General features: G+C 45.3%; 2 protein-coding genes across 12 annotated transcripts in view; both read right to left on the bottom strand.

The window, feature by feature from the left end:
- LLGL2 (LLGL2, scribble cell polarity complex component) overlaps positions 1-11456 on the bottom strand; it is a 32359-nt gene extending 20903 nt beyond the window's left edge. For 4 of the 8 annotated variants that reach the window (XR_002443811.1, XM_021414656.1, XM_021414657.1 and 1 more), the window contains exon 1: positions 3422-3520. Coding sequence is in view for 6 of the 8 variants with exons in the window: in XM_021414656.1 (XP_021270331.1) it covers positions 3422-3496 (75 nt within the window). In the remaining 2 variants the exon portion in view is untranslated. Of the gene's footprint in view, positions 1-630; positions 753-1604; positions 1794-3421; positions 3521-3663; positions 3695-11298 lie in introns of those variants that run through there. The other 4 variants (XM_021414658.1, XM_021414659.1, XM_021414661.1 and 1 more) reach the window with 4 other exon arrangements.
- Positions 13030-22573, bottom strand: TSEN54 (tRNA splicing endonuclease subunit 54). 4 transcript variants are annotated; one of them, XM_021414664.1, is made up of 11 exons: positions 22474-22573; positions 22198-22332; positions 21377-21440; positions 21156-21239; positions 19959-20057; positions 19603-19655; positions 19163-19261; positions 17387-18027; positions 16759-16819; positions 15405-15521; positions 13030-14358 (listed from the first exon to the last, which is right to left on the bottom strand). In XM_021414664.1, the coding sequence occupies exons 1-11, from the start codon at positions 22500-22502 to the stop codon at positions 14208-14210; spliced, it is 1533 nt and encodes a 510-aa protein (XP_021270339.1). In that variant the 5' UTR covers positions 22503-22573; the 3' UTR covers positions 13030-14207. The 4 variants fall into 4 exon arrangements, with proteins under 4 accessions (XP_021270339.1, XP_021270338.1, XP_021270340.1 ...); XM_021414663.1 differs by having other exon boundaries at positions 22417-22568; XM_021414665.1 differs by having other exon boundaries at positions 13030-14060; positions 22417-22568.

The following is a 24229-nucleotide window of genomic DNA, read 5'->3' as shown; positions in this document are numbered from 1 at the left end:
AGCCCTGAATCTTTAGTCACGGTGCCCATATGACAGAATGGCTTTTACGCTGTCTACAACACCACAAGGGCCAGGCATTCACATGCACTGTACTTATTAACCCAGACCTTTTTCTTGCACTTACTTAAAATCCAGGACCTCTTTTTTAGTTCGCTAAATCTCATCAAGCCAGCTGTTCAGCTAGCCTCATTCCCTCCTCTCACAGCAGTTTTCATCAGTAAACCCTTTCACCTGCTCAGCAGGTAAACCCAGAAAGGGGAGCGAAGTGGGGGGACACAGAGGGGTTACAAAGGAGCCTTTCAGCGGAACTGAAATGAGAAACCAGAGTGGCAAAGCGTGCCCTCCTTTTTAAAAGGGCCTTTGTTTCTTTGAGGAGCTTTCATTTTCATTTTTCTCAAGCTATAGATTTGAGAGACTAGTAAGCCTGGTGTCGGCAGCATTACCTAACAGAAAAGCTTTGTGTCAGTCATATTTACTACAGGAAAAATGCAGCCCTGCTTAACGGTTGTTCCTAGCCCACACTAAAGCTGTGCCGATGAAATTCAGTGCCACCTTCCTCATTTCATTTCTGTCAGATTGTTTTGTGACAAAACAGAGACAAACCAACCACAGGCAATACAAGCCCTGTACCTTTATTAATGCTGTTTGAAGAAACAGTAGAGCCAGTATGTGTTAAATCTACTTTGCATAAACATTAATTCAGTATTTAAGGTAAGCCATCCATCACCTCCATTAGCAAAGAGTTGAGAAGACTGAAAAGAAGGGGGAAAAAAATAAAGCCATAAATTAAATACAATGTTCACAGTTTGGTAACATTCAACTGTAAGACAGGCTGCTTCACCTGTGTTACCAACCTTCCAGTCTGATGGTGTCAGACTGGACATGTCTGTTCTGTGGGGCTTGGACTTAGCCAAAGGCATCCAAATACTACTTCTAAAAGCAGGATAAACTTAAAGAATTAGACTGCCAAGTATTCATACCATATTCTTCGTTCTGTCCAACGAGCTAAAAACAGATTCTTGCAACGGGTACACACAAGTACGGGAAGTTCTTAGTCATACAGAGAAACATATGCAAAGCAAAGTGACTAGAAGAACTTAGGAAGGTGTTTGTTGAAACAAACACAACTTTATGGAGAATTTGAAGAGCTAGTCCAGTACCCACTCAGTCCTTTAAAACCATTTGGACTACCGCCTATATGGAATAGATACAAGGAGGAAGCTGTAGAAGATCACAGATGTTGAAACTTGAGGGAGTAAAACAAAGAAAGCCATCACCACCCTAAAAAATCATCACCGCTGATTAAAAAAAAAAATCCATTACTAGGTCAGTATGGCCAAACAGGGTCCACAGCATGCATAGCATTATACAGTCATATTCAACTTCTGTATAAGCAGTAAAATTAGAGTAGGGATCCCTAGCAGTTTTAAGGTACAAACCAACTATGGAGCACAGGTAGTCAGACTGAAGAGGTGTAAATATGCCATGCAGTTTCTCTAATCGGCAACTTCACAGTCCCACCAAATATTTCCCAAGCAGGTTCTTAACCAGAAGTGTTTCAAAGGCCTCAAAGAAGTAAGTGTTAAAAAAAAAAACTTGCTTACCAGCACACTGTTTTTATAGCACATTAGACAAGAAAATGCTCTAATATTTTTGTCTCCTTGAAGTCACAACCTTCAGTGGGTCAGAACTGAGGCCTGACTTTCCCAGATTTTCTCACTCTACCAAGCTGCAAGCAGATGCTTATTGTATCAAAGGGCAGACTTTCAAAGGATCCTTCATCTCTGGAAATACTGGAACAGAGGACACAAGACTTGGGAAACTTTATGTAAGAAAAAGGTATAATGTAAAAGTCTCTGGGGGTTATGTGAAAGCATTGGTTCATCTTTCCAATTCTTGTTATAGAAGAACGAGTTTGCTTGGCTTAGAAGTGCAAAATGCATTTTGTAAAGCCTTTAATCACAAGGTTGTGGTGAGTAAATCACTAGGAAGTTCCCAAAGTAGTCACCTCCCTAGAAACAAGATGTCATTTTTACCTTCAGAACTGAATCAAATGGAGTCACAAATTCTGATGCCAAGCTCAGACATACCTGGAATTTTCCCTCTGCTGCAAAAGTTTGTTCTTTCAAAGATGTCCTGTTTTGCATCACCCAAATTAGTCCATGTCTGAGAGGTAAAGCTTAGCCAAATGTTCCCATAAGAAAAAGGCTTATTCAAGGAAGAGACATCGCTGAAAGAGCAAAGGTTTTTTTCCATCTTATGTACAATTTTATATGCTCTTACGCAATTCTGACCTATCCCTGAGATGTCTTCTGAATCCAACATTGCATTCAACTAAATGCAAACAACTCAATACTGAAGTTACATTCACTGACATTTCTACTGCTTCTGCACAAGCACTTCCTCATGGTAGCAAGGAGAAAATAGGTCTGAAGCAGCCTTGAGTTCCTTTTATCTCCCCAGTGGGAGCTGAGTGTGCATGGAAGTGATGCGTTTTAGTACCAAACTATACTAAAGCATTTATCGCCAAACATCCAAATTTCCATTTCAAAGAATCAAAGAGATTATTTCCTAGGCTGACTTCATTCATCCATTACACTTTTCAGAAAAATTCAATTTAAACTTCAGAAATTCAAAATCTACAAATACACTTCTGATTCCCAACATAGGTTTTTGTAAGCAGCCATTAGCCTACCAATAAATTCACATTAAGCATTTACAAGTTTAAATGCACTATGTTCCTGTCCAGGACTCAAAATAAAATGCATAGAGTGCTGGATAGCCAGCACAGCCATGGCTGGCTCCTCCTCTTAAAGAGAAGGCAAAAAAAAAAAAAAAAAAAAACAGATACAAAATCAGACTAAGATAATAGTGAGTTAACTACTTGCGGTCACTGTACTGCCTTAGGTAGTCCCATATCTCTACCAAAGACTTAAATTTGCATTTAAAAACAGAGGTACACGTATAACCCCGAAGTATAATCACAGTGAAAGAATAGCTGCATCACAAACTGTGTCTTACCTGTGTACCTTAAGAAAAATATTTACTTTTATAGTGGTTCTGCAAAGACTAGCTATAACGTACACTGTCACAGCACATAGCAGGACAAAGTGCTGAACACTCAGAGTATAGGAAAGATTTCTTCTTTCAGCAAGTGCCACTCAGCTGCAAGACAGCATCTTTTTGCTTAAAAAAAAAAACAGAATTGAGAACATGCTCATGAGCATAAAGAAAACTAGTCAGGTCCATCAGAGGGGAAAAAATAAAAATACAGTGCAGAGAACTGGAACAAAACATTTCTCCTAAATTTAACTTTTCTACCCACACTCAAGTAGTTTTTCTTTTCCTCTATACTATGCAATGGCTCTGGATAGATTTGCTTCATACACATATCTCTTGAAGTTCGAGGATAGCACTGTACCTTGTTAAATTGGAAAAGTTCGCGCTTGAGCCTCTCTCTTACTGGATCATGTCCAGGTCTTAAAAATCTTCTCATTGTCCCCGCTTGGCACCAAAAATCCTAACAAACAAACAAAAAAAGAAAAGCCACGTAAACAAAAGCAGCTTGAGAAAACAAGCAAGCAGAAGCAGGTTATTTGGGTTCAGCATTTAACGCAAATCAGCCTGAGCAAGATGAGAAAACACAGCTACAGAGTAACTAACACCTGAAACAGCATCTCTAGCGGCAGGGCTTCCTCCCCCAACGCCATTCTCGCATAGCTGAGACAAAGCAGTACAGATGAACCAATGGGATTTCAGAAGACTTTACACTGTCGTTGTGCGATCACTTCAGCCGGCTTTATCCAAAGAGGCAAGCAAAACTGCAGCAGTTACTTAAACATTTAGGCAAACCCAATGCAAAGATTAGTTCCCAGGCTCACAGTATTATCGACTAGTATCAGTTTTCACCCCAGGTAACCCCCTGGCTACTGAGCTCAGAAGAAACAGAATCACATTTTCAGCTTACTCAGTGGGTACGGTAGAAAGGGCACAGAGCAGCCTTCAGGGTAGCTCCGTTAATTATTAACCTGCTTTTGTAAAGTATCAAGCCTAACTTCTCTGTTCAAGGTAGGGGCAGCGGAAGAAAATCTTGCACCTGCAGCCAGAAGCACAAGCCTTTCAGTGCGTCTCACTGTCTTGCCTCTCACAACTGCAGGAGAATCCAATAGGCAAATTTGCATCTAGCAGTCATGCAGTGGGTACCAACTTACAGCCTCATACTCTGCACACTTTGTCACATCTCTCCTCTGCATTTGTGCTAAGCTCTACCAAGTCAAGAGCAAAAGTTTGAATCACATCCTGACAATTTACGGGGTAGGCAGGACCACCGTTCCCACACCTTTCATAGAATCGCAGAATTGTTTGAGTTGGAAGGGACCTGTAAAGGCCATCTGGTCTGCTTCCCACCTGCAATGAACAGGGACGCCTACAGCTCAGTCACAGAGCCCTGTCTAGCCTGACTTTGACTATCTCTAAGGCGGAGCATCCACCAGCTCTCTGGGCAATCTATTCCAGTTTCACAAGTTTCAGTGCCCAGACTGCTCAGCTTTTCACCAAGCAGATGCTGGACACTCCAGTCAGTATTTCATTAATGCACTGGGCAGGAAATTACACTAATTTAGCAGCTACTCTGCACACAATTAACACAAGCATGGTGAGAGCCAGAACTTTTGAGAAGCAGTGAGAAACCAGTACAGACATCCTACAGTAAGCCATGTCAGAAAAGATACACGCATACAAGGCAGGAAGCAGGAGTACTAGGCTACTGTCACAAAAGGCTGAGAGGGACCAGGATCACCGATGGGACTACCAAAGCAACACAGGGCCTTGGACCCTTGATTCAAACAGAAATGTTGGATGGGTAACAGAGAATCCAGCTTTCTTGGCCCATCAGCACAGAAGCTGGAAAACAAGGTGGCTAGCTATCTGTGTGATGCTACCAATGACAACCTAATGGTGAATGACTTAAAACAGCCATCCACTACTGAGAGCTTGAATTGTTTTTCAAATGGATTCTAACAAGGCCTTACCGACCCTGAAGGACTTACAGGAAGAAAAATTATTACAAACAGAGCGCTCTCTACCCATATTTTGACAAACCCCTTCAGAAAGTCCCCAAGCTAGAAGCCATGTTTCTTCATTGCATTAATTCCTTTTTACCTTCTATCATGGTTTTATGATTTTTGGTTATTGGTATTCCACAGCATAACATCATGTGGTGCACTGGGAGTTAAAGAATTAACGCTCCAGTTCTGTGGGTAGTTGATAGTTCCAGGTACCTATCCTACAAGAGAAGAACTGCATCTCTCAGAGGACTGTTCGCTGTTCTGTTACCGTTTTCCACTCAGAGGGAAAGATAAAACTGTTTGCATATCACGAGACGCTCTCTCCTCCCTTGCTGCTCGTCTTGGCAGTGTCCCGACTTCAGCATTAGAGTAAGGCCTTTGGTTTTTGGACACCCTCGTTTTATTTATTAGCTTCAATTCCAATTACACTGTATTAAATTGTATTATATTGTGTTATCTCATATTCCAATATCTTATTTAGTAAATTAGTTTGTTTCTCCTCAGATCGTTGCCACTGTTTTGTTTTTAGGCCCATCTCCCTATCCTTTCCCCTTTTCCCAGGGTGTGGGTCCGTGGGTCCCCCTGCCCCATTAGTCATGGAACCAGGCTGAACCTGCCTGTAAACCACTAACATCTTCCCTATCCATTCTCTAAAATCTCCAGCCACTTGCACAGTGCTGTCCAGAGCTCATCAAGGAGACTGACATGCAGTCCTCCTTCAGAGGACCAGGAGATCACATCAGCACTAACAAACAAGCAGGGTCACTTAATCCCCGCTTAGAACCACAGGCATCTCCCCTCAGCATTGAGAAGGGTGGTTCTTAGCCAGGCAGCTGCAGGCATCTGTCTTAGTGAACAGTGCGATTAGCACTAGCTGGAATGAGAAACATGCAGAGGAACACCTGCAGCAGGGAATCCTTTCAAAGAGAGGAAGAAGAAATGTGTGATTTACTTGGGAAGTATATCTTTCTACAACAATTTAGGTAGCTGAACTGAAATTTCAAAATTTGTGTCAGACTGCAGGTCTTCTGTAAAGAACTTTCACCAGATAGATGTACCTGGGAGAAAGAGGGACATCTTCACAAGGCTATGTTTGCTGTAAACTAACAAAAGCTATCGCACAGTGACAAGCTGCCATGCTACGCAAGGAGAGCAAATCACACCCGTGTATAACACACAGCTTGCCCTTAGCCAGACAAGGGAAGAGCCAGAGACACACCCTTTTCCACTGTCAATCAATATCGCAGACCTGTTAAACTAGGCAAACCGACATAGAAACTCTGCTAATTATGCTTCTGACTTTAGGAAAGAGACCTCCTTAGCTGTGACAGCAGAGATAAACCTACAGTTAGTGGCAATGCAAGGAGAAGAATGGGCTTGATTGAGGAGTCCCTGCCTTGTATTTAACACTGCTAGAATGTTTTATCCTGAAGTATTAACTGCATCTAGAAGCATGCTGTTTTAACCTGCTTATGCAAGAGATCTAGCATTCACGCTCCAGCCCACAACAACTTGTTCAACTGGCTAAGGAGCATAGTAGTTCATAGAACAAAACAGTAACTCACTTGGAGAAAACGTCACCCTGGCAAGATGATGTGTTCATTACAAGTCAGATTTCATTGCTTGTATCAGGGTCTTATGCCTGACCAAAGAACTCCTGAGTGTCACAGTATGGTAGGAGATGAGAGGAAAAGTAGCTTTGAGAAAAAGCTGGGAAGGAACAGTTAAGACAAATACACGCACTGTAGCACAGGTTGTCCAAGCAGAATTATTGGAAATTCACAAGGCTCTTGTCAATGAGGAGAATCTTCTTTTTATACAATATGTACTTCTTCCGATTTTGGTAAAAACAAAAAGATTGCGCAGTTGGTATAATCTTCCAGATGCTCATTTACATATTAGCAGCCCAGTTTCTCTCCCACACACCTTTGGTGTCTTACATAAAACTCCAGTTCCATGTGCTCTACGGTTATCTGCCAGTCAGCATTTACAGTTATATGGTAGCAGTTGTGGCTACCAGTAGCTGGAGAGGAATTCTCGAGTAGCCTCTGAAGCCATGCCAGGTCTGCGTGCATCTAATGTTCTTATTTTCCAGGAAAACAATTCTTTAGGCTTTCAAAATTAGCCTCTTAACCAGAAACTATATGCAACATTATCTTCTAAGAAGTACTGAGGTCAGTTTGTTTATAGGCAACAATAGACCAAGGCTGAGTCAATCCCAGTTTTGCTCACACTGAGTACATGGACACCTGACAGCAAAGCTCAAAGCATGCTGTATATTCAGCTCATGCCGCTCTGTTACCATGCTTGGCTAAACGAGGTGAGGTACTCTTCTTCACCTCATTTAATTAGACCCAGCCACAAAACAAATGCTCTTCACTATTCACACAGAAAAGCAAAAAGAGATGTTGGGGTTACTGTTAACACAAGTTGCAAGATGATCCTGTTGCCAATAATGGGCTGAGCAGTTAACATTGAAACCAGATTTCATTCTGGCTTCTTTGCTTAGCTCAGTTCATTTCAGACATTGAGATTTATGGCAAGTACACATGCCAGGTCTCACAGCAGACCCATACTCAACAAATGAAAATGCCCCTTCCTAGGAAAAGCAGTAACTGTTACTTGCTGCTGCGCGTTCACAATCCCATTGCGGAGCTCTACGTTTTGTTTTGTCTTCATTGCTTCAGCGTGTGGCCATGTGTCGTGGTGCACACGTACACCTTGCTGAGACAGTCTGGATTTTCTCAGTCAACTAGGCCGTGAGGGAATCACTTGTTGTAGAAGTTTTTTGCAATTTTTGCTCACATCCTATTATGACAGTGAAAGATCCATCCACAAGTGTAAGAGAACGGATACTTTAAATCCCAATCATGCAAGCTAATCCAGTCTTACAAGATGAGGAAGCCCAGGTCAGAATTTTTTCATACACAGACTGTATTATACGTGGACATGGTCCCAAGTTAAGCCACACCTGTAATGAGTATTTTGCTCAGGTAAGAGAGTTGCAAATTACCTCCGAGGTGACCTTTACTCAATTTGAACAGGTCCAACAGCTTTCTCTAAAAGGCAAACATCTCAAGTACTTTTGAATCTTGCCATGTTTTACATCTCCTGCTTTTTGTTCTTTCCTCCTCCACCACTCTTTCCTGCTTACAGATCCTTAAAGAGAGAATTTCCACCTACACATTTGATAATACTTTATAAGCTCCGCTAAAATAAGAGTCCTTACCAAAAAGCTTTGTTTGAACTACAATCAAACAGCAACCACCACAGCTTTGTCTGATCTAGGCCTCTTCCCTGCCCCCAGAAATGTGAGCAGTAACAAAACAAAGGCTAGATCAATTTCACAGGAAAAAGCTATTCCTTAGTACCAGTTGTACTGGTATTAACAAAATCAGCATTATTTAAATATTAGCATGATTAAGTTTATTGATTCCAGAAAGCCATTAGACTCGTCAAACATTAATCTCTATGAAATTAAAAGTTATAGATTGAAATCAATGAAACAATCCCTGCTGTTTATTTAATTGGGCTGCCACTGTGAAGTTCATCTCTATAATCTTGCTTGGCTGTGACACGCTATCAAGACATACACTGCAGTATAAAACACAAGCCAAGCAGAATATGTAGAGCAAGTGAAGAAGCATTTGCAGTTGGTGGAAAGCTTAGAAGCATGAAATACACTCTCCTCTCCCCAGAATAAGGCTTCTCCGAAAAGATGCTCTGATAGCATTATTTTTATATCTGAGATCATACATAAATCTCCCTTGCACAACGTAAGTGCTGATAACTGCATAACCCCAGCATTTGCAACTTTATAGAAACAGGGGAGTAATCAGATGCAGCTTGCATATGTTGGTCAGGCAGCAGAGAGGTAAACTGAAAGATCCTCCTGCAAAAAGGATTTATTTTTGTGAATCTAGAGTTAAATGAACATCCTCCTAAAATAGAGAAAACGTTAACAAGAATTGGATGGATTCTCCAAGACTCCTTCTAAAATAATTGAGAAACAATCGTACAAATCAGAGTTCGTGTATTCTCACAGCTTTGTGTTCAGTTACCAGAAACCTCCCATTTGCAATGAATTTACTAATTGTGCAAATCTCGTGTGTCATTATGACTCCTATTGTGTTCTCCTTGTTATGGGAGCATGACAACATGAAATTGCTATAGAAGAACAAAGTCTCTGCACTGGACATAACTGTACATCATGCAAAACTCTTTGTCTACTTTGTCTACTAATATGCATGATTCAGATGGCTTGTAGTTTTGGAATAGCACCTTACACACCAAACATAGTGGGTCAAGAGAGTAAGCCACAAAGTTCTTCGTAAAGCAACATAGAAAGATCTAGCAAGAAGAAACTTTCTGATGATAAACCATTTTTTCCATAGAATTTCTGCACAGAAATAAAACTTCCAGCCACTGCCAGCTCCCCCTTCAATAAACCACTTTAAATGAAGATCAAGTTCCTAGCAGTATCACACGCTCTTATTGTCATGTACTAACCACACTACTTACATATGTTTAAATCCTCTAACATCTCTCAAGCCACAACATTGGTGAGGAAAAATACCCACAGCAGTCCCAAACATAGTTCACCATACTAATTGCAATATTGTACTAGGAGGCAACCAGAAGACATAGGTTTCTCTGAACTGATTTAACTCCTCCAATAGTATTCTTCAGTAAGGAGTTGGAACAGATGCAATCTGTACAAAACCAAGTAAAAAATGATGTTCTCCAGCACTCTCCTACAAAAATGTTTCAGAATTATTTTCCCATTTCCATACCACAAACTGAATGGAGCACCTCAAGCTATACAGACTGTCTTTGCCCCTTCCACTGTCCAGGCTGCCTTTACAAACAACGTGTCAGCATGCACAGAGAAGCCTTGGGATGCACCACAGCTTTGCATTCTGCATGCCAGAAGTCCCCGCTTCCCAAATCAAAGGTAAAAACAGCAGGCAGCCTGCTTTGAGCATAGATTCACCTGGGACTTGGTACAGCAAGATATTCCAGTTGACTGAAGCACTCTCAGATGAATACAAAAAGCAGCTTTCCCATCAAGTAGCACATCACAATGCACAACTTTTATTATCCAGACAAGTTCTCTTCTCATCTTATCGTTATCTTCACCTAAGCATAAAGCTCTGTGCCACTGCAGAAATACAGACCTTTGAGTCCACTTCAGCTGCTCTGTTCCACTAGCGCTACTACACAGAAACACACAAAACTTTCACCAAAGCCAAGACTATGCCTCACCTCCAGGAGACAAGGTGTCAGCAACCACCTTGTTCCACTGCCACAACTGCAGGTAACCTGAGAAAAAGCAAAACAACTCTCATCTCACTTTCTTGTCTTGCCTGCTCCAGGCTGGTTTGAAGCAACACACCCTCTCACCCAGCAAGCTTTCTGGGGAGGAAAAAAAAAATACAGAGCAATAGTAATAGAATAATAAGAGTAGTAAGAGTAATAATAATATATATTATTATATATATATATATTATTATACAAGAGTAATAATAGAAAGGTTGTAACAGAACGTCCCAAAGCACACATGACAATTCTTATTCACTACTTTCCCTCACACGTGTTGCCACAGAAAGAGTACCACAAAAGAGGGTTGCAGCCACGTCCCTTCTCACTGCACAGTGAGGCTCAGGTCACAGCAGCAGCGAGATGGGACGGTCCAGGAGCACAGCAAGGTGGTTGTGGCTCCTGTAGAGGACAACTTTCCCAGCAAGTGTTAGGTCCACAACCCACTCATGCCAAGGGCTAGGGTGGGAAGTTTGGAGTAAGCAGCCACAGCAGCTACCTCAAAAAAGTCCCAGAATGTAAATCTCTCAGTCTCCCTGGTAGCTCGTCCTAGCTGCACCCTCAGTGCAGAGTAAACACAATAAATCAAACTCGATAAGCAAGGAAAAAAAAAAAGCGAGTTAAAAAAACCCTACAAACTCAACAGCCCACTGGTGCCTGAACTTTTATGAGCGAGTTAAGCCCGTGTCCTAGGTAAAGGGGTCTCCCAGGGCAGCGGACGTGTACGCCGTGAGCACCTGCCGGTCCCGTCGGAGAGGTTCCGGAGCAAAGCCCGCAGGGCACTGCGGTGCCTGGGTGGGGCCGCGGGCACTGGCTCGGGTACCGGCCCGGCCCTCCGAGCGACACCTCCCGCAGTCGGACCCCACTCGGGGACCTGAAGCCCAGCCCGGGGCAGCGCATCCGCCGCGCTCACCTGCGGGGGCGCCTGGGCCAAGCCGCCCCGGTCTCGCTTCGCTCCGCGCTCGTTCCCCGTTCTCTGCGCGGCGGCGGCCTCACTGGGCACCTCCGGGAGGGGTGCGGCGGGGCGGCGCCTCGCGTGCAAACTGCGCTCCCGGGGCGGTGCTCCGTCTGTAAGCTACACCCCCCCCCCCCGGGAGGAGCTCTGCATGCAAATGATCGGATCCGCAGTCTCTTCCCTCTTCCATCCGCTCGTGGGCATGGCTAATTCACTCCCGGCCCGCTTTGAGCCAATCAGAAAGCAGCTGCTGTAACCACCGCCCTATGGGTGGTCCCTACCCCCGCCGTTCACAAGCGGTACCCCCAGTGGGCTGAGGTAGGTGTAGGTAGGTGTAGGTAGGTAGGACGCGTGTGTAGTGCGTAACTGGTCAGGGCCGAGAAAGCCGGTTCTCATGCTGTGTCTGTCCCTCTTCTCTCTGCTCCCTTTATTCGCCAGCCCTGCACAGGGCAGCGACACAGGACAAAGCCAGGGGAAGACTCCAACCCATAATCAGCTGCAAAAATAAAAGGGATGGGAACACTTAAAAGGAAGTTGAAGCCTTAGCTGGATAGAGCGACAGAACTGCTGCTATCTTGTTACACAGCTCTCCTGCTGACAGCGTCTCCTATTTCAAGGAGCTTGGCAAAGAATGAGTAGTTATGTGACAGTGCAATAGCAGTTGGAAGTCTGCATCCATGAAAAGTTAATTACCTTTGATATGGGCCATCAGTCACTATTTCAACCCAGCTTCCAAAGGTGAATGTTTTAAATTAAACTACTCGCTTCCATCATCACCTTGCAACATCCTGTCAATCCACATCACAGGCCAAAATGGAGCAGTGGTATCAGTCTGTGTCATAATCCCATCCCGGTAAAGAGACTGTCAGATGTTGTGGTGCTGAGCAAGGCAGGCACAGTTTCTCAATCCTCCCTGCAGTGGTTATTAAGTTGTAATTGTTTCCTGCTGAATCAGGGAGTCTCTGCCCGAGTGAAACTCACTAGGTGGCTCTTGTAGAGTTCATCAATGCAATTTCACTTTGGCATAAGGAGAAGAGACTGACTGAAATCAACAGGAATGAGTTTGACCTAATTCCAGGACAAACAAGAGCCCTGTAGGTCAGACTGGAGCTCTTCTGGCTGCGTCTGCTCTTAGAAATTCTCTTCTCACTGCCTTTAATCTGCAAAACAGTCTTGGGAGAATGCTGAGGGCACAGACTGGAACTGCCAACAGGCCCAGCCTCCGAAGAGGACTACCAGAGCAAAGGCAGAGGCTCTGGGCAGAGAGGAAGAGAAGTCTGTGCAGGAGGAACTGTCAGACCCTTACCTTGTCAGTGTCCTGCTGAATTCCAGCATCTGATAACACAAGCATGTGAGTGAAACAGGAATAAGCACGGTGCTTGCAGCAGATTGCTGCCACTCTGGGCTACAATACTTCTGACTATACAGGAGGTAGATGGCAAGGTGTTGTCTGCTAACAGGACCTGCATGGGGAAGCAGACTCCTCCAGGCTCTGAGTCATGCTGCCCTCCCAGGAACAAGGAAGTAGGATCCAAATACAGATGTAGGAGTTACACAGCCTCATGGTTGCAGGACTATGAGCAGGCATTCACACAACAGTGCTACTGGGGAAACTGCTGGGCCCCTGAAGTGTTTCTCTGTGTAACTCAAACATTGTTGGGGAAGTTAAGAACCAGACTGAGGAGCTCACACTGTTGGAAAAGGTTCTTTATTGCTCAAACTTCTCCCCACCTCCAAAAGGAACTAAAAAATTATCACGTAAGATGCATCTAGAACAGTTGCTAGTAGACTTCTGAAGAACCTAGATACTGAACACAGCTGGGCTCAATACCTACTGAACAGACTTTCTGGCACCTGACACTGGTGCTTTTGCATAGAAGCTAAAGCAAATTTGGTACCTGGATATGATGGAGGAAGGCTCACATGATACAGCCTTGAACGCAATGATGTCCTTAGTTTGAAGCATAACAGCGCCAGGCCTGGAAGGCTCAGGAGGCATTTCTACCTTCTTTCTTTACTTGGGGATCTCTCACTTGAGAAAGACAGACAAGGATCCACAGCCAGGAAAGAGGACATCAGGTTAAAACAGGGGCTGTAGTAAAGCCCTGCTGAGATCAACAGATACAGCATGCCAATACTGATGGTATAACTTTAATATGGCATAATGTTGTATGGCCAAAATATATCCCAGCCCAACTGCAACAGCAGGAGGCTGGGCACTATATGCAGCGCTCTGGGGCCTTTAGTGATCTGAGTGATGAAACCGCGTGCAAGGCACTGATTTTCCAACTCTCAAGAGCCTGGAAACTTTTATCAGAGTGACTGAATTTTATGTCTGTTTCATTTTCAACTGTTGGACTACTGGATCAGATTCTGATCTGCTGGTGCAACTGAATGACAGAGGCTCAGGACACCACCATTGATCTGATCAGCTTTTTCTGCCCCTGGCTGCTATGAGCGACTCCAATTGTTCAGCTCACCTAGCACAGTGATTCCTAACATACGACAAGGGCTTTACAGCATTAGGGTGCCTTCTAATGGTCCACAGATCAGCCATGACACGGGAAAGGCAGACTAGTAGTCCACAAGATGAGAAAGCTGGAGAACCAACGCCTTCAAGAACAAAGCAGTGTGTACTCCAGTCCAGAAATGCCCAGCTAAGCCATTGTTTTCAGTGCATTTTGCTGTCATGCATAAGCCATCTCCCAGTTGGGTGAAGCCTGTAACAGCAAATACAGTGCTACCACCCAAAGTTCCATCTGGTTATCACAGGCTCTATTTTCTATAATATTTCATTAATCAAGAAAGCAAATCCAGAGTGAAGATTTTTCCTTCACCCCACACCATTTAAGTTAATGTGAATAACTTCAGTAATTAACATCAACTGGCAGCTTGAATTCCTTTAGCGAGTAGAAGGCAATTTCTCCATGGTCCACCAGTGCAAAGACCACTGGGACATCCCCACTCTGATATGTAACCTGCTTCAAAGCCTGAAGGGATGGGATCTGCTCGTCAAAGCTGTAGAGAGAAAAATATCCCATTGCCCTCACAGCAAGAATATATTAAAAAACTGTCCTGGTCAGCAAAAACAGCACCTTCCGGTCTTAAGAGTTGTTAGTAAACCTCTCCATCCTTTTCAAAGGAAGCAGGAAACTGCCAACCCCCCAGAAAGCATGTTCTAAGTCAAAAACTGGAAGCTGTCAAATCCTTTGCCAAAAACAAAAGCATTTGCACAGTACTCCGCATTGTGCCTATCAGATGCAGCTCACAGGGCTGCTGGCAAGTTGCCAATTCAATGCAATCTTAACACCTTTGTGCCTGGAAGATCTTCAGGTTACTGGGATCAACACCTGACTGGTTTTTCCCTCCTTTTAATTCTACAGAGAGTTTGCTCTTGGATGGAAATGTTTATGCAGCGAGGATCGTCCTATTTGCCAATGACACAGACTTCTGTCAAACTGCACTACTGCCTTCCTTGCTCTGTCTACTAGCTGCACAGAGTGGAAGAGGAGCAGTTTTAATATACCAAAAGTAGGCAAGGTGGGGACAGAACTTCACACCTACCTACAGAATTCAAGTATTAGATTCTGGATCCAGCGAGAAAGGGAAACACCTATCTTCTGTTTGTACTGATTTTAAAGTTACATTTGGCAAAGACTAAGATATTAAACTCATGGCCCTGAGCTTGCCACAAGCTCTGGGGAAGTGCATCTCTGCAGAAAGCCACAAGGATCAGCACTGGCTAAAGATTCAGATGCCTTACAAAACTGAGCTAGTTCCATGTGAATTTCACAAGCACTGCATAAGCATAACTGTGGCTTCTTATTCCTGACACCACTGACCATCATCCACTGATGACCAAATAGAGTGGGCTGATTGAGAGTAAGGGCTGAACTAAATATATATATATACACACACATACATACACAAACACACACTTGGGCAGGACCATCCTCTTAAGGGAGGCATTCTGATGAACTGTAAAGCTCACAAGATCCTGGGTCATTCATAGATCATTAGGAATTACTACAAACTTCAAATCACAGCATGAGACCCACGGATACCTCTGAACACACATCCTGACATACGGCTTCCCAGGGTTTGTCTTCTTAAACTTGGCCACAGCATCTGCTTGATATATGTTGAAGTCTATCTTGATACTCTCCAAGTCCTCTTGTAGCCTACAGGAGAGGGAAAACATGCACATACTTAAGGGTTTGAAGCACTGCAGGGTAAAGATGCAGCAGATAAAGAACAAAAGCTCTAGAAGCCTGGCTAGTTTGGGCCCTTTGAAAGGCTTCTCTCCTCGAGGGACTGAACCCGGGGCTGTCATAGTTACTTCCTAGATCTTCCACTTTCTGTAATCAGATCAGAGCAAGGTGCCACTTGCCTCTCATTGCAATCTCTTCTAACAGGTACCACCAGCAGATACAGAAGCAAAGCACTGCTTCATCCTACAGAGATGTCATGGTTCTGTGATTTTTGGTTATTGGTATTCCACATCATAACATCATGTAGTGAATGTACCTGGTTCTCAGAAGAGAAGGACTACTACATTTCCCAGGGTACTTTTCTCCTCAGTTACCATTTTCCGGACGGAGGGAAAAGATAAAAGCTCGCAGTATAAAAACTTGCAGATCATGAGACCTTGTCCCTTTTTCCGCCCGTCTCTCGTCCTGGCAGCACCTCGCTCTCCAGCCATCTTATCGTTGGTAGTAGAGTAAGGCCTACCTTGATTTTGGGACATTCTCTCTGTATTGGATTTATCAGCTTAAATTGTAATTATATTGTATTATAGTGTGTTGTTTTGCATTCCGATATCATATTTAGTAAATTAGTTTGTTTCTCCTCAGATTGTTGCTGCTGTTCTTTGCTCTCAGGGCCATCTCCTTACCCTTTTCTCCTTTTCCCTTTTTCCCGGGGCGTAGGCCCGTGGGTCCCCCGTCCCCTTTGTCACAGAACCGGGCCGAACACCCGTAAACCGTTGACAAGAGACAATACACAGCCAGCCAACTCTTTGAGGCAGGAGCAGGACCAGAAATCCCAGGGCCCAGGCTTTACCATCCTTGCAGCAGGGATGGCAGCACACTCCAGAGATGAGTTACAGGTAAAACCCAACCAAACCTCTTGGGGAGATCACCTGGCTGGCATGCAAGAAGGGAACAGTGAGAAAAAGAGACCAACCCCAACATCATAATCAGCCTGGAACACCCCATCTCTGTTACTGCAGACCTATGTCTCTGACCCAGTGCTTCATAGAAATGCCAGCCACTCACTACAGATGCAACAGTATCCCCAATGTCAGATAGCTCCTAAGCTGCTGCTGTGAGCATTTCACAGACCTCACAAGCAAAGACAGTCACAAGACAGCCCAGCTACATACCCTAGCAGCTATGAGCCGGCTGGCTGGATACTAACCCGGAGGCTCCATCCAGAATGTGGGAGGGCTGCAGCACACTGATCTGCTGGAGGACTGCAGCTGGAGAGAGGAAGAACAGGAAAGAATTAGACCAGCTACTTCTGTCCTAGGGCACTCTAAGCACTCCACCACCACTTGCAAATCTTCCTCCTCCAACAATGGCTGGCAGCACTGTCACTAGAGCCACCACCAGCTCCTTCAAAGACTCCCTCATCTCCTCCCATCACACAGCCCAGAACATCCTGCAAGAGCTTGGCCATTTGCTAGCCCTGATTTCACATGCCTAATAGCCTAGCAGGAAGGACTGAAATACAGCAAGATATGGAGAATGGATTACAAGACCAAGGCCCTGTCATCCTGGCATTTGAGTGGGCTACAGAAAACTACAGAAAGAGATGGAAAGGCAGGAGAACAAGCTTTCTTCCCTCTGCCCTATCCATACTTGGCTTATCTGTGCCTACTTTGCCTAGGCCTTTAAACGAAATCTTCCTTCTCAAGGCACTACCCCCCTAAACTGGTATTTAGTTTCTCCAGGTCATCCCTTTTGCTGCTGCACAAATGAGCCTTTCACGGAGATGTGGCAGGGTGAGAGTGTTGATGTCCTTGGTAGTCTCTCATAGCCCCTACCTGATGAGGTAGCTTCCTCTGGCTGCAGAAGTGGTGTGACACCTTGGTCCCAGAGATGCGGTGGTCGTCTCCAAACTCTCTGCTGGCTCCTCCGTCTCAAAAGAGCTTTGTATTCCTGCCAGCTGAAGCAGCACCTCACCTCCCTGTCAGCATTGATACTGCTCTTGTATTTGCTTTCCCTCTCCCACTGCTCCCTTTCCTTCTGTGACAGCTTCTCCTGTTTTTGGTTGATGCGTCTGCACCAGGAAGCTGCATCAACCTCCCTCCCTGGCACATTTTCTGGCAGAAGCTTGTTGTCAGGTGAGGGCAGATGTATGCATGGCTGATCTGGGGCCACATTTGGCAAGATGATGGTGGTGAAATCCCAGTGAGGTACACCAGTGCTGCTCGCCTTCTGGTCTCCAGTCCCCAGACTCCTGGAGGGGCTTGGGGAGTTCTTTCGTCCTGTATCAAGAGGAACTGGGTTTGATGTAACAAACTGCTCCTCTCCACTGCCAGTATCCAATTCCCTTAGCTGCTCTGACAATGGCTTCTCATCCAAGGAAACACAGCTGAATTCTCCACAGCCATCTCCACCTTTTTCATGGGTCTCTTCAGCTTTTGGAAGGTCCTCAGATATCTTATGCTTCTTCTCACACAATCTAAAGACAGAAACAGCAGCATAAAAATCAGGAAGGGTTCATGGTGATATATTATTCCCTTTAAATCCTGCTTTCTCCAATGTAATAGCAAGAATGCACTCTGCTGTGCCTGAAGGAAGGATGGCAAGGGTGTCAGGAGCCTCCAGACAGGTCTGCAAACCCCTGACTACAACCTCATGGCTGGAAGGAAGGTGTATGCTTAACAGAAGGAGAAAAAAAACAACAACAACAAAAAAAACAACTGAAGAGGTCAAAACAAAGCAGAGAATGACAAATGTAGAATAAATGTCTCAGCATCCCTGCATGAGGTTTGATTTCCATATCCAAGAGAATCTATCTTGATTTTTATACACATTCTGAACCCATCCTGCAGCCTCCACAGATCCTGTATGCTGTGCCAAGCACTTCCATGCAAATGCTATGGACATCAGTTGAACTGAGCAGGCCTCAGATACCAGCATGACTAGGCACAAACCTTTCTGCCAGTATCTCTCACTGGTGCCTGGCACCAGTCCCTGGCTTACCAAAAAGATGGAACAGTTCTGAAACAAGCAGTTTTATCTCCCAGTTCCAAAAACTTCACAGCTCTTTGGGCACCAATTTATTTAGTAACGGGAAGGAAGCTGCATATCGGTGTCTTCCTCCCTGTTTTTTAAAAGAGGATGCCACCTACTGGAAACTTTCATAATTGTAATAGCAAAATGAGTCATCATGTTAGCTTCTGTGGTTTTTTTTTTTTTTTTTTTTTACAATTTCTAGAGCTATATACAAGGATCAGGACCAAACTATGCCCTTTGCTGTGCAATCCTAACATGCAAGCTCCATCAAGGCAGTGGAAAAAGTGCGAAATGGACACTGTTGTGTCTCCGGCCCCTCTAGGAAAAAGAGAGAGAAGATATCTGCCACATTTCTTCTGCACTGACCTCTCTCCCCTTCCAATGTGACATCACTGTATTTGGGAATCTTAGCAGCATCCCATTAGCCCTGCATGACATACAGGTGTGACAGAAGAGAACACTGCCAAGGGTTCACAAATAGCACTGCAGTGCTTAGGAAGGTCACCACACAAAGCAGCTGTTCCTGAGCCAGCAGGGCCTGGGAGAGCATGGAAGGCAGCTTCGGGCCACATCCTTACCCAGGGCTGGAACCCCTCCTCCTTTTGTGACGGTGTTTCCCAGAGTTCTTGCAGTGACTTTCCAGGTTTAGTTGCCTCTCGTAGGGAGACAGGACAGTGCTGCAAGGAGACACCCGAGACTGAGAGCATGGCAAGATAGTGAAAATACTCTTTTGCTCAATCCCCAGAAAACAGCAGCCAAAACCCTTTCTTCCAGGAAAAAGAAATCCACAAGAAGGACCAAGGTCATCCTAAATTCATGCCACATTTCATATTAGCAGTAACCTCCTCACAAGGAAAGAGGAAGAAAGCGTAAGGTGCGACTTTTAGCCTTTAATCCTCCCAAGACATGGAATGCAGGGTCAGTCCTCTTCTCTGTAGTTCCACAAGAGCCACAGAATAGGTACAGGGCTGCTCAAGGTCTTCAGAGAGGAGAAAGCAACATGGAAAGAGCTGATTACCTGGGGTTGAATCTCAGTACAATATAGCCCAGTTGCTTCAAGTGGCTGAACACCTTGGAGCGAAGGAAAACAAGAAGGTTAAGTGTCTGCCTTAACACCAAAGAATCTTCCTCAGTTCTGCTGCAACTATGTTAACACTGTATGGCATGGGCAGAGGAAAAAATCTCTAAGGTTAGGAGTCAGAGCAAAGACAGGGAAACTGAAAGCAATTATCTGGAAGAAGAGTGGGGCTGGTGGTATGGGGGAAAACTCAGAACGACTCCACTTCCCTTCCTGTCTACCCTGTCCTTGGAAAAGGGTCATGTGGCAAAGGCTGGGCTCCCTGTTTTCATGCACTGCTAGAGCTCCCAACACACCTGGTAATGTAGCAGGTTCATCACCTCCTGGGACAGCAGAATGTCATAGGCTTCCTGGATTGACATGGGCACATCTTTGTAAAAGAGCTGAAGAGAGCCCTGTGGGGATAAAGACTGATGTTTAGAGAATCACAGGGAACAAATCTATGCAAGGTCATAACAGCATCTTGTCATTGGTCCTGATAGCTGGTCCTAGCACCCTTCTTGCCTTCCCATGCATTTCCTGGATTCCTACATACAGTCCCTCCTCAATGATACGGTTTTAGCAGCGAGGTAAGAAGTTCTCATCCAAAGCTGCCAGCTCCTGCATCAGCACTGCACTTTAGTGGTACCACTGCATCTGCTCAACTTGAAATATCATTGTTTGGGTGATAATTACCTTTCATTTTTATTATCTCAGTGATTCAGGACACAGCACAACTACAAAACATTTAGGACTAGCAACACCGAGAGAGCTGAGGCAGGGGAATTGAAGGCATCCTCAAATACTACCAGTTAGTGGCTCCTTAAACATTTACTGCAGCCTCAATCCCAGAGGTAAATTTCCAAAAACAAGCAAAAAAAAAACCATCTAGCTGGTCTTCTCAGCTTCTGGGGATGGATTCTGTACTTAACAATTGATTACATTTTACTGTTGTTTATGATCTATTGTCAGATTGCAAGAGGCAAAAAACACCCAGCTACTGCAATAAGGATTTAACAGATATCATTAGAGGCCCATAATCTGATTAAGGAGAAAAAAGTTCCCCTTTAGATTGATGCACCTATGCCACTAGTAACAGCGGTCTCTGAATAGAGAACTCAGAGTTATTACTGCTTTACTAACAGTAATTCAGATCATCCAGACACCTTCCCAGTCTCTACCATCATATCTGATGTATGAGTGGGATAAAGACAATACCAGCTGGATAAACTGGTTGCTGATCCAACTGACACATCCTATCAACAGCATAAAGACCGCTTTAGAATGCAACACATGAACCCATGGCTTGGAGACCGACACCGCCACCAGCAAACAGGCTAAAAGAGACAACACTTTGAGAATCAGACATTTATCAACTGCTCAAATTGCAGCAATAACACATTAACTGACTGTAGACTTGAGTCAAAAGGGGAGTAAATATCCAGCTGGTACAGCTCCTTTAGTTATTCATGAAGAGCACAATGCTCCCATCCATGCAGAGGTAGCCTACTTACACACTCCAGCAGGTACAGAGCCTCCTCAGGCAGCAGACACTGTTTGCCATGCTCTGAGAACCCCATGGTGTGCCAGAACTTCCCCTGGAACAGAAGCACAAACCTATGATGGACTTTGGCTGTTCTCCGCTGACAACCAGGCTCTCTCCCAATTCAAGAGAGAAATCAAGGAGCTGCCAGCAGGAGATGATGGTACTGAGCACACTCTGCAGCAGACTCACCGCTGGGGACTCCAGCTCCACAATGCCCTGTTCTGGCTTCCAGACAGCTTTCACCAGATTCCCCCTGAGAAGGTTAAAAATTAGTTTTTTTTAATTACCAACATGTTCTACAATCAACCACAATCAACTCCCATTATAACAATTTAACAAGCTCAGGAATATGTCAAACGGCAGCAAGCTTTCAGCTAGCATTTTTACAGCGTAAAGCCTGAGAAAGCTGCCATCCTCTGGGATGGTCTAGCAATACCAAGTGAAGATTTTATCATCACCCACTACTTAACAGCACCTCCGGGCAACACCCAGATGTCAGTCCATACTGCAGCATCCTGCTGGAGACACGACTACATGCTTAGCACCTCAAATTCCCTGTGTCAGGGGCTGTTATGCGAAACAAACCTTAACATTTCCAACATCCCTCCCAACCTGAGAGCCTCCATTGCTGCTCCAGACGCACGTTTATGGACATGCAGTGGAAGACAACAACCCACTCAGCCTTGCCTGTAAACCACCACTCTGAAAGCCTGGGCACCTTTGTGCAAAGGGTTTCTACCACTTGGCATGGACAGAAAAACTGTTACCACAAGACTGCAGGAGGAGTGCCTAGTAGCTGCAGACAACTCCCAAGATACCATGAGTTCCTGAGTAGAACAGAAGCTACCAGAACTGACGCATAAGGAGCCCCAAGAGCTGCCTGAACCGCAGCACTACTGACATGCAGCATGCAGACCCACCCAATAGCACCAAGGGGCTGCGAGGGCCCATCCAAACCGGCCATGCTGCCCACTGCCGCTTGGACCCAGGCTCGAGGCCCAGAGACTTACGGTCGTTCCACGCGCTCCTCGGCCAGGTGCCGCCGCTGCTCCTCCAAGCACAACCGCAGACGCTCGGCCTGTTCGGTGGAGCCGTCGGGCGCAAAATCCTTCTGGCCGCAAGAGCGCCGAGGCGCCTTGTTCCGCCTGTGGGGAGAGAAAAGGGAACCGGTCAGAGCAAGCAACCACAGCCACCTCAAACTACACCATCAACTTTGCCTCCCGCATTGCCTCCTCATCCGCTGGCGTTGCCCTTTTAAGGCCTCTCCCGCCCTGGCTGCCCGGTACCTCAGGTGGCGCGAGCCGCCCGGATCCATGGGCGCACACCGCGGGAGGCCCCTTCCGCCCGCCGCGGTGCCCTAGCGCCGGCGGAGCGCAATGAGAGCTTAGCACGCCCCCTGGCGGCTTGGAGGGCGGTCAGAGCCGGCAACAGACGCATGACGGGCTCGGAAGCCGCGTGCCGCCAGTGTGCATGGAACTGTACACCAAATTATCAGAAAAACAGTTGGAAAAGCTGATGGGTCAAGTTAAAGCCAAAGAGATCGCTAACTAATAAACATCATGGGAAAATCTGCCTCGATTTATGGAAAATTAATTGAAATTCATGCCAATTAAAATAAGCTCAGATAGTGAGAAAAAAAGGTAAAACAGCACCTTCTCCCTCCACCCCATTATCTTAGGCTTTACAGGTGCTGTGGAGCCACCCAGAACCTTCTGGAGCTGCCTGGAATCCTCCAGAACAGGCTGGACCCCTTTGGAAAACTCTGGAACTTTCCAGAACAACCCACAACTCTCCAGAACAGGCTAGAACTCCTGTGGAACCACCCAGAAATGCCAAGAACCTTCTGGAACCTTCCAGAATGACCCAGAATCATCTGTATCTGGCAGAGGCAGCCCTGAAGAGAACACTGTGCTGTCTCCTCAGCCCACAGTGGTTTTGTTGGGGCCGTGCATCCTCTCAGGGCTTCTGCAAAATATGTGAGTGGTGTTACCCACCAAAGACACTGTTCTGGGCAGAACAACTGTGGCTCTCGAGCACCTCTAGTGTGGAGCATCCAGGCCATGCAGTTGGTTGCATGGGAGTGTTGTGGCTGGGCTCAGAGCAAAGGTGCTGATGACTGCAGCCCTGATGCAGCCTTCAACTTGCAATGAAGCCCCAGGATTTCACTGCTGTCCATGTGGCTGGTAGGGATTTTAATTCCCTGGATTTGCAGCCACTGGACAGGATCAGATGTGAAACTTGACCCAGAGAAGCCAACAGCAGCATGATGACCAGCCTCCTCAAATGTGTTGTTTTCCAAGGGTTTGTGTCAGTCCACAGTTGGGAGGCTGGCACTGAAGTGGGCACCTAGCCCTGCTCCTCACCACAGTGCTTGGGCTCACCACTCATTCTAAGGAAAAATGCAATCGATGTGGGAAAAAGCTGCAAAAGAGTGGCTAAGCTGCTGTAATTACAGCTCCTCCTGCCCATTGATTCATTGCAAAACTGCCAAGAGATTTCCTGAGCTCTTTAACCTCCCCACTTTATGGGCTCAGCTAGGAAGGTTTTGCACTGCAGCACCTGGAGACACAGCCTCAGTGCAGGGAAAAGCAGTTTCTCTCAACAGTAGGTATCACTATTTCTTCTGGTTGGGCCTCCAGAAGAGGCCTCTGAGGTGCCATCGTGCAGGGCAGAATTGAGCGTGCTATGGTCCAGTTGCAGTGGAAAACAGGAAACTTCAGCACACCGCAGGCTCATCTGGCTGATGACACGGCTGGATTTGCTGTTTGGGAGGCATGAGCTAACCTGATGGGAAAATGCACCGAAAGTTCAGATTTCACCTCAAGTTTGTCTCTTGTTGTTGTGAGATAGCTTGCTAGACTCCATTTATCGTTAAATAGGTTTAATCATGAGAACAGCTTTTCTATATTGTGAAAACAGTCTTTCACATAACTTGAGCAGATATAAGCTGAAGGATGGAGGCTTGCGTAAATGTAAGCTCAAGAACAGAATGCGGAGGAGGCCACAGAGCTTGTTGTCAAGTGAAGATAAGAAAGTAGAATA

Source organism: Numida meleagris, chromosome 17 (genome assembly GCF_002078875.1).
Source record: "Numida meleagris isolate 19003 breed g44 Domestic line chromosome 17, NumMel1.0, whole genome shotgun sequence".
Taxonomy (NCBI): domain Eukaryota; kingdom Metazoa; phylum Chordata; class Aves; order Galliformes; family Numididae; genus Numida; species Numida meleagris.
This window is presented reverse-complemented; position numbering and strand designations above follow the sequence as displayed.

What these genes read in the sequence shown, in the direction of transcription:
- TSEN54 (XM_021414663.1), bottom strand. Translation starts at nt 22,502, where the DNA reads ATGGATCCGGGCGGCTCGCGCCACCTGAGGTACCGGGCAGCCAGGGCG. An exon ending in GTACTGAGATTCAACCCCAG is followed by an intron (nt 19,262 to 19,602) that starts GTAATCAGCTCT and finishes GTCTCCTTGCAG; the next exon opens with CACTGTCCTGTCTCCCTACG. An exon ending in GTCAGGATGTGTGTTCAGAG is followed by an intron (nt 14,359 to 15,404) that starts GTATCCGTGGGT and finishes TTCTCTCTACAG; the next exon opens with CTTTGACGAGCAGATCCCAT.